The sequence below is a fragment of the Hibiscus syriacus genome, unplaced genomic scaffold, assembly GCF_006381635.1.
Source record: "Hibiscus syriacus cultivar Baekdansim isolate YM2019G1 unplaced genomic scaffold, ASM638163v2 tig00111582_pilon, whole genome shotgun sequence".
Classification (NCBI taxonomy): Eukaryota; Viridiplantae; Streptophyta; class Magnoliopsida; order Malvales; family Malvaceae; genus Hibiscus; species Hibiscus syriacus.
The window spans coordinates 8709205-8719645 of record NW_024063126.1 but is presented as its reverse complement, the minus strand read 5'-3'; the positions used below and the strand labels follow the sequence as shown (position 1 = coordinate 8719645).

The 10441-nt window shown below is 39.4% G+C and overlaps 1 protein-coding gene across 1 annotated transcript in view; it reads right to left on the bottom strand.

Annotated features, from left to right (window-relative positions):
• Positions 1 to 450: 450 nt before the first annotated feature.
• LOC120165424 (DUF21 domain-containing protein At4g14240-like) overlaps positions 451 to 10441 on the bottom strand; it is a 29896-nt gene continuing 19905 nt past the window's right edge. Inside the window, exons 7-9 of the mRNA XM_039174943.1 lie at positions 5888 to 5934; positions 5707 to 5788; positions 451 to 599 (exon numbers count right to left, since the gene is read on the bottom strand). Of these exons, the coding sequence (XP_039030874.1) occupies positions 513 to 599; positions 5707 to 5788; positions 5888 to 5934 (216 nt within the window). The 3' untranslated portion in view covers positions 451 to 512. The remainder of the gene's footprint in view (positions 600 to 5706; positions 5789 to 5887; positions 5935 to 10441) is intronic.

Here is a 10441-nt window from a genome sequence, read left to right as displayed (position 1 = left end):
TTCAAGTTAATTTCAATCGGATGCAGGTCGGGTTCGATTATCATATTATCGGTTTAATTCGGGTTCATGTCATTCTCAGATCGGGTGCAGGTTGGATTCAGATACATAATTTCCAGGTCTAACTAAGGTTCAAGTAAACACCAGTTCGGACTCGAGTCGGTTTCGGATCTCCACTTCTAAGATCACAAACAGTTTTGACTCGAATCGGTTTCAGTCAGTTTTACAGGTCGGGTCATCTTTTTACATCCCTACTCGAAAGGAATTCATACAATGGGAAAAACACCAAATCACAAAACAAAAAGGAATTTAAAAGGAAATTATCCTACGAAAACACCATTCTTATCATACCAAAACAAAATATGCCCTGATTTTTCTTTCTTTTAATTAGACATGCATGATTTTCGAACTTTGAACTACATGCACAAGCTGCAATATAACCAACCTAATCTGAGAATTTACAATCCACGGAAAGGAGAGTAAGCTGCACGAATTCAGTTATGCTTTGCGTAAGATCATTCGATGCTGACTGGAGATCTCCCTGTTTGTGAATCATCGCCGACAGATTTCTTTGTCATTTTCCCTTGCTTGCTTTGAACAACCTGAAGGATCAGTGGGAAAGAGAGAGTAAATCGATTAATTAACGGAGGCCTTTAATCAAACATCAGTACATAGCTGTAAACAGAGAGTGGGTCATGATACTAGTGAAACATTCTGTAGGTCTTTGTAAGTCCAGAAAGATAATGTTGACGAAAACGGGTAAAGAAAACGAAAGAACACGAGAATTTTACGAGGTTCGGCAATGTGCTTACGTCCTCGGTGCCTAGGCGGCGCTAGAATTTTATTCAATGATATTTTAGGTCTAGGTTACATCTCTATTTATAATAGAAAACCCTGGTACATAATTACAAAATCAACCCTGTACCGTACCACGGGGGCTACGCCCCCGCACCCCCAACCCACATAATTTGTAACCCCACAACGAGACTTTCTTTGTAAGGACAGTTGATGTTCGCCGCGTTCACTCCGCTCCATCTCTTGTCCTCTTTACTGGTATATTTATGAGCCATACCTAACAAATCTCCACCTTGGCGAATATCCTGTCCCTTGGAAACTTTAATGTGGGTTGGGTTACCTTGCTTCTTTAACAACTCGAAACATTCAACAAGTCCAAGCAATGCTTGAACTTGTCTGTCGTAACTGGCTTGGTGAACATATCAGTGGCATTCTCATCAGTATGTACCTTCTGAAACAAAACCTCTCCAGATGCAACCAACTCTCTGATCTTGTAGAACCTTACATCAATATGTTTAGTTCTAGCACGATACACCTGATTCTTAGCCAATTGAATAGCACTTTGATTATCACAAAGCAACTGAACTCCACCTTGTTGAACACCCAACTCCTTCACTAAACCAGTAAGCCATAAAGCTTCTTTTGCAGCTTCAGCCGCTGCCATGTATTCAGCTTCAGTTGTAGATAGTGCCACGACAGATTGAACAGTAGACTTCCAACAAATAGGCCCTCCACCAAGAGTAAACACATACCCTGTCGTAGATCTTCTATTATCCAAGTCACCTGCATAATCTGAATCCACATATCCTACAACCAAAGGATTATCCCGCTGACTCCCAAAAACAATTCCATGTCCCACAGTACCCTTTAAGTACCGAAAGATCCACTTGACTGCATCCCAATGTTGCTTACCAGGTTTAGACATGTACTTACAAACTTGACTAACAGCATGAGCTAAATCAGGACGAGTACATACCATCGCATACATCAAGCAGCCAACAGCATTAGAATACGGAACCTTTGTCATATTTTTAGCTTCCTTATCTGTCTTAGGGCACTGTTCTGATGAGAGCTTAAAGTGATTCGCCAATGGAGTGCTAACTGGTTTCGCGCTGCTCATCGCAAACCTTTCTAGCATTTTCTCAACATAACCCCGTTGAGATAGCCACAGTTTCCTTGAGTCTCTGTCCCTGCAAATTTCCATTCCAAGAATTTTCTTTGCAGCACCTAAATCTTTCATATCAAATTCCTGACTCAATAAAGTTTTCAAACCGATAACATCATCCATGTTCTTCGCAGCAATCAACATATCATCAACATACAGTAATAGAAAAATAAAAGAACCATCATCAAGGCTCTTAACATAGACACAACAATCATACTCACATCGGTTGTAGCCAATCTTGATCATATAGGAGTCAAACCGTTTATACCACTGTCTCGGAGACTGTTTTAACCCGTACAAAGATTTCTTCAATCTGCAAACTAAATGCTCATTTCCAGGTTGAGTAAAACCTTCAGGTTGCCGCATGTAGATCTGCTCCTCTAAATCACCATGCAAAAAAGCAGTTTTAACATCCATCTGCTCTAAATGCAAATCCCAACTAGCCACCAATGCAAGTACTGCTCGGATTGAAGTGTGCCTGACCACAGGAGAAAAGATTTCATCATAATCAACTCCTTTCTGCTGTGAAAAACCCTTTGCTACCAAACGAGCCTTGAACTTCTCCCCCTCTTTTTCTGTTACTGCTGGTTTCTTCTTATACACCGATTTGCAACCAATCGGCTTCTTACCCTCAGGAAGGGGAACTAACTCCCATGTGCGATTGTGATTCAAAGACTCCATCTCCTCAACCATGGCTGCCATCCACTTGTCGTTTTCCTGACTAGTAACGGCATCATGAAAGGTAACTGGATCATCACTGCTAACAGTAAGTGCAAAAGATACCAAGTCTTCAAAACCCAATCTGTTCGGAGGCTTTATATTCGTCCGTCTCACCCTGTCTCTGGCGAGACTATAATCCTGCAAATCATCCGTAGTGGAACCACCAGAAGTCGGTTGAGAAGTTTCTGGTTTCTCAACTGGAAACTGCTCGAAATCTACCACTGTTGTGTCTTGCTTCTGCTGCAACATAGACTGTTCATCAAAAACGACATCTCTACTAATCACAACTTTCTTCGCAACTGGATCCCAGAACTTGAATCCTTTGACACCTTTCTTGTAACCCAGAAAAATGCACTCCTTCGATTTTGCATCAAGTTTGGATCTCTCATCAGCAGGTACATGCACATAAGCAGGACAACCAAAAATCCGTAAGTTATCAAAACTAACATCATGACCAGTCCATACCTCTTCTGCAACTTTCCCAGCCAGCGATGCTCTTGGCGATTTGTTGATAAGGTAACACGCCATGTTAACAGCCTCAGCCCAGAAGTGTTTGGGAAGCCCCGCATTCAACCGCAAACATCTGGCTCTTTCATTCAACGACCTGTTCATTCGTTCCGCAACACCATTCTGTTGTGGTGTCTTGCGCACTGTAAAATGCCTCTGAATCCCATGCTCCTTACAGAATTGTAGGAACTGTGAATCTGTGTACTCCGTACCATTGTCAGACCGCAAACACTTGATTTTTCGTCCTGTTTGGTTTTCTACCTCAGCTTTCCACAGCTTGAACTTCTCAAAAACTTCAGATTTCTGTTTCAAAAATACACCCAAACTTTCCGTGAAAAATCATCAATAAAAGTAACATAGTACCTAGATCCACCCAAATACGATGTCGTGGAAGGCCCCCATACATCAGAATACACATAATCAAGAATCCCTTGAGTTGTGTGCTTCGCAGTCTTGAAACGGACTTTAGTCTGTTTACCAAGAACACAATACTTGCAAAAATCGAGCTTACAACTTTTGACACCATGCAACAAGTTTCTCTTGTGTAATTCTGCCATACCACGTTCACTAAGATGAGCAAGGCGCATATGCCACAAGTTTGTCGTATCATCACAGGACTCAACAGAGTGAACTCCACCTGCAACGGTACTCCCTAACAATCTGTAGATATTCCCTGCAGTCATCTTGCCTTTCATCACAGTCAATGCTCCTTTAACAATCCGAATGGTTTCCCTATCCTCGTCAGCCTTAGGGATAAAACCATTCTTGTGCAAAGTGCCCAAGGAAATCAAATTCTTCTTCAAGTCTGGGATATGTCGAACACCACTCAACGTCCGAACGGAGCCATCGTGCATCTTAATTCTGACATCACCAATACCAACAATATTGCAACATCGATCATCACCCAAATAAACCGAACCAGAATTAACCGGCTTGTATGTCAAAAACCATTCCCTATTTGGCGTGATGTGATAAGAACATCCAGAATCAAGAATCCAAGCATCTGTCAATTGTGTCGTTGAAATAGAAAGCATATCACCCTCACTGCAATCAGAAGTATCATCCTCGACCACGTTCACAGACTTGGATGAGCCATCACGCTTCTCATCAGTCTGCTTTTTCAACTTCGGACAGTCTCGCTTCATATGTCCCGCCTCCTTGCACTTGTAACAGTGAATCGTCTTCTTATCCCTGGATTTGGATCTGGAATTCCGCTTCCCGGACCCTACCTTCTCTGGCTTCCGTCCACGATCTCGATTACCCTTGACATATAAGCTATCGGCTTGAGAGCTTTCCCCTGCATTCTGCTTCCGCTGGTTGTGAGCCAACAAGGCTGCAGTAATCTCCTCAACGTTGATAGTCTCTTTCCCATATGTAAGAGTAGTCACCATGTGTTCGTAAGAGGAAGGCAACGAACACAACAGAATCATCGCTCTGTCTTCATCCTCAATTTTCACATCAAGCCGAGCCAGATCAGAAACGATTTGATTGAAGACATTCACGTGTTGCGCCAAATCGTGATCGTCCTGCATCTTCAGCCCATACAGCCGCTGCTTCAGATACAGTTTTGTCGTTAAGGATTTGGACATAAACTGACTTTCCAACTTCCTCCAAATTTCATCTGGAGACGATAGATGCATGACGTGATACATGACCTCGTCCGCCAAGTATAATCGTATGGTTCCTGCCGCTCGCTGCTGCAATTCTTCCCAATCTTCCTCATCCATCGACGCCGGTTTTATAGGTCGCAAAGCCTTCAAGATCCCTTGCTGCGCCAATAGATCATTCACCCTCGTTTGCCATAATCCGAAGTTACCCTGACCATCGAATTTCGCGACTTCGAATTTTGCTCCTGACATCTGATACCAATTGTTGACGAAAACGGGTAAAGAAAACGAAAGAACACGAGAATTTTACGAGGTTCGGCAATGTTCTTACGCCCTCGGTGCCTAGGCGGCGCTAGAATTTTATTCAATGATATTTTAGGTCTAGGTTACATCTCTATTTATAATAGAAAACCCTGGTACATAATTACAAAATCAACCCTGTACCGTACCGCGGGGGCTACGCCCCCGCACCCCCAACCCACATAATTTGTAACCCCACAACGAGACTTTCTTTGTAAGGACAGTTGATGTTCGCTGCGTTCACTCCGCTCCATCTCTTGTCCTCTTTACTGGTATATTTATGAGCCATACCTAACAGATAACTACAATGTCTTCGATGGGACAAAGTATCATGTTAATCAATTTCCTGTCTGTGAGGCCTATGTCTACACATGCACTTCCCAATAGGAAGGTTTAGTGAAATCTGATACAAAAGGTGTGTGAGATTGCATATATAGAGGATGCCCAAAAGTTTTCTTTCTATGCCGTATATAATCATGGAAACTGTTTAATTTATCACCTAGGCCAACTAGGAGAAGCACCAAATTGTTCCGGTTTTAGTTCCTTGCTTCGCTCATGGACTAAAGATGAAAGCAAGAGAAACATGATATTAAGAAGCAAACATTGTTTACTTACTGAAGGCTTGTGACCAATCAATCTACGACTGGATGGAGCACGTGCAACTGATGAAGCAGCTGCAGCAGCAGCCACTCGTATCCTTTAAAAGGGGGAAAGGATTATCTCATGTTCGATGAAGTAATTAGACAAACTGAAAGAGAAGAAAAGGAAAAGATATGAAATCAAAACATCATTGCACCTTTTATGGACATCAATATATACATCAGTATCATCAACAATTTCCTCCTACAATGTAGTAGAAAGGGTTCAGTAAGTACCACCTATCCAGTTTGCATAATGCATTTAAAGAGAAACAAAATGAAAATTCCATGATAAAACACGTTTTCAGAAAATTAGAAGAAACCACCGACCATCGTAAAATGAAGTTAGAATATTAAGACTGTAACACCCCTACCCGTACTCGACCCGAATACGGGTCTGAGGTGTCACATTGACTTTTTAAACTTTAACTCGTAAAGAAAATCAATGAAAATTTAAACTTTCATTACAATAAAAGTTGTTGACTTACAAAAAATTTGACCAGGACAATAAAAAATTTATCAGAGCATTCATAACTAACACATTTCTTACATGCCAACACACTGTATACGAAAAAATACATACTTTATCAGTTACTTCTGATATGATCTTCTAGTAGTAATGTTGTCCTTTCCACTACTATTTCTGCTCTTCTTGATTCTTGGTACCTATGTGTAACTCACTTACACGCTAAGTCACAGACTTAGCGAGTCATAAAATAAACATATAGCAATAATATCATGACATACACTACTATCAATCCATTAGGACATTGCAATGCACATGTAGATACCACACTATGACATATAAGTATGAAATGCATGAATGAATAATTTTGTCTCATAAGAATTTCCTTTAGTTTATCTTTGAATGCCTATGTACATTATTGAGAACAGAAGGTACGGAAGTACATTGAGGTTGTGCACGAATGCTATCACCACAACTCGAATAAATTCCCACTAGGGGCACTGATTATTTGTCCCAAAGGAACACTATGTCCCGAAGGACCATTATGTCCCGAAGGACCACTATGTCCCGAATGACCACTGATAATCCCTCGACTCTTGGCATGCCAATTATACCTACATCTCTCACATTAAGTAACATGGGCTTAATTATAATAAAATTCTCATTTTCATATCTCTTGTATCACTTTTCACATAATACATAATTCACTTCATATGAGTACACATAATCATTTTCATTATTTCCCATACCTGAATGGATTTTCATATCAACGCATTCATTCATACAAGTTCATATTAAAGCATGAATGAATTATACATAAAATCACTATAACATTAATACACATATAAATATGCATGTGCATGAATATGAAATTATAAGTTTAACTATAAGAGATAGACTCATCGCAAGTCTTATCTCAATACAATTTCATCTAGGATATGCACTCACCTTAGTCTTGTTTTGACTCGATTCTAATCCATCGATTGTTCCGGAACATGATTACGCTCTAAATCTACATAGTAATACATTGATACATATCAATATACTAATTGATATATTCTAAACTATCACTTCTTAGACTAAAATAAAGGCTATTTTCATCTCTTAATGAAGGTATGTATCGATGCACTCTACAGTGTATCGGTGCATCCCTTAACGTGTGCATCGATGCACTATCCATGCATCGATGCACTATCCATGCATCGGTACACAAATCACATTCGATGTTTTCATCTTAAGGGGGTGCATCGATGCACTAATTACATTCGATGTTTATTTATTTGAGAGTGCATCAGTACACATTGAAGATGTACCGATGTACACAACCCAAAAATTCCACTCTCTTTTCAATCCAACTCTTTATATTTCACCTTCTTTAATATCCCTAACTTGCATACATATACTTACACTCATTACCACTCAATAATCACTTCTTTAAACCCAAATTCCTATCCTTTATATGGCATTCAGAAATCATACTCAATTTCCAACATGTTCTAATTCCCATTCTAACACTTCCTATTCCTTAATTCCACTAATGACAAGTTAAATTTAGTCTTGAAATCTAATTAATACCTTTCTATCAAGATTTCACTTATTCACCTCCTTACTTTAATCATTCCTAATTCCATCATCTTGTTGTTTTAAAACAAATTAAGCTTTTCTTAAGCTTAATTAACATCTAATGATCAAAATTAAACTTAAATTTCAGCTAATAATTTCTCATGAGAAAACTCATCTTTGTTTTGAGCCTTCACGTGAGGAGAAAGAAGAGAAGAAGAGAACTCTGGAACCTTGCGTTTTACTTCCTTCACCTCCACGTGTAGCTAATATATATATTCATTCTTTAATTATTTTCCTTGCAAATGACCATTCTATCCTTCTATTCCTCATTCTTTTCAATTTGATCATACACCACATTTCATATAAGTCCTTAAACTATTCAATTATTTAAGTACTAAATTCCATAACTTTATAATTTAGTCACTAACCTGATATTGAGGATGTTACAAATCTCCCCCTTAAGAAAATTCTTCCTCGAATTTTCATTACGCAAAGAGATGGGGGTATTGAATCCTCATGTCTTCTTCAGGCTCCCATGTTGCTTCTTCTACCTTATGATTCCTCCTCAAGACTTTAACCAATGGTATAGTCTTGTTCCTCAATTGCTTAATCTTATGAGCTAAGATTTGAAGCAGTTTCTCTTCATAAGTTAAATTCGGTTGAACCTCTACTTCTTCTGGAGTTAGAATATGGGAGGGATCAGATCGATATTTCCTAAGTATTGAGACATGAAAGACATCATGAATTTTCTCCATTTCAGGTGGCAACGCCAGATGATATGTTCCTGGTCTAATTCTCTTTACGATCTTATAGGGTCCAATGAACCGAGGACTCACATTTCCTTTCCGGCCAAACCTCAAAATTTTCTTCCATGAAAATACTTTTAAAAAAACTTTATCTCTAACTTAAAACTCAATTTCTTTTCTTTTTAGGTCTGCATAGGATTTTTGTCTGTCTGCTACAGCTTTGAGATTATTTTGGATCATATGCACTTTTATTTCCACTTCCTGAATCAATTGAGGACCAAGAACTTCTCGATCCTTAAGCTCATATCAATTCAAAGGTGTACAACATTTCCTCCCATACAAAGCCTCATAGGGAGCCATTTTAATACTTGATTGATAACTATTATTGTACGCGAATTTAGCAAGTGGCAAATACTTTTCCTAAGATCCCTTGAATTCTATAACACAGGCTCTTAGTATATCCTCCAGAATTTGGATGGTTCGCTCAGACTGTCCATCTGTCTGAGTATGGAATGCTGTACTGAAGTTCAGTCGAGTGCTTAATGCTCCATGCAAGGTCTTTCAGAATCTCGAAGTAAATCGAGGGTCCTGATCAGAAACTATGGAAACAGGCACTCCATGCAGTCTAATGATCTCTCTCATATATAACTCAGCGTATTTATCCATGGAGAAATCAGTCCGCACTGGAATAAAATGAGCTGACTTGGTCAATATATCTACGATCACCTAGATTGAATCTTTTTTGTTCGGAGTTAAAGGCAATCCCGTTACAAAATCCATTGTTACATTCTCCCATTTCCATTGAGGAATCGACATTGGTTGCAATAATCATGACAGAATCTGATGCTCTGTTTTGACTTGCTGACACGTCAAACATTTAGATACGAATTCCGTAATGTCCCTCTTTATTCCAGGCCACCAATATCGACTCTTGAGACCCATATACATTTTTTCCTCCAGGATGCATGGTCAATGGACTACAGTGAGCTTCCGTTAATAAATCATTCTTTAACTCATTATCATCTGGAATCACTAGCCTTCCTTGATAATATAGATTCCCATCAGCTTTCACCTCGTAATCCATTAACTCTCCATTCCTTATCTGCTGTAGCTTCTTTAAACACTTTTCATCTCCAGCTTGCAATTCTTTAATTCGATCTAGCCATGATGGCTTGAGAGTCAATTTAGCACAGATAACACCATCTCCATTTAATGATAGTCTGGCATCCAAAGCTCGTAAGGCTGTAAACGTCTTTCGGCTTAAGGTATCCGCTACCACATTTACTTTCCCCGGATGGAAATCGATCACTACATCATAATCTTTCAAGAATTCCACCCATCTCCTCTGTCTTAAATTTAGCTCATTCTGAGTCATCAAATATTTCAAACTCTTATGGTCTGTATACATGTAGCATCGTTCACCATACAAGTAGTGACGCCAGATCTTAAGAGCGAACACTACTGCAGCCATCTCTAGATCGTGCGTTGAATAGTTCTTTTCGTGTAGTTTTAATTGTCTTGATGCATAAGCCATCACTTTACCCTCTTGCATCAATACACATCCCAAACCGTTATGAGACGCATCACTATACACTATGAAGTTCTTGTCAGACTCGGGTTAAACCAACACTGAAGCTTCTGTTAAAATCTTCTTTAACCTTTCAAAACTCTATTGACACTCCAAAGCCCACACGAATTTTATCTCCTTCCTCAATAATTTAATTAGGGGTAATGCTATTATCGAAAAATTATGGACGAACCTTCGGTAATAACCAGGTAACCCCAGAAAACTCCGAACTTCTGATACATTCTTTGGAACTTCCCACTATAAAATGGATTTAATCTTTTGGGGATCCACTCGAATTCCTTCTGCAGAAATCACATGTCCATGGAATGTCACTTTCTTCAACCAGAATTCACATTTGGAGAGTTTGGCA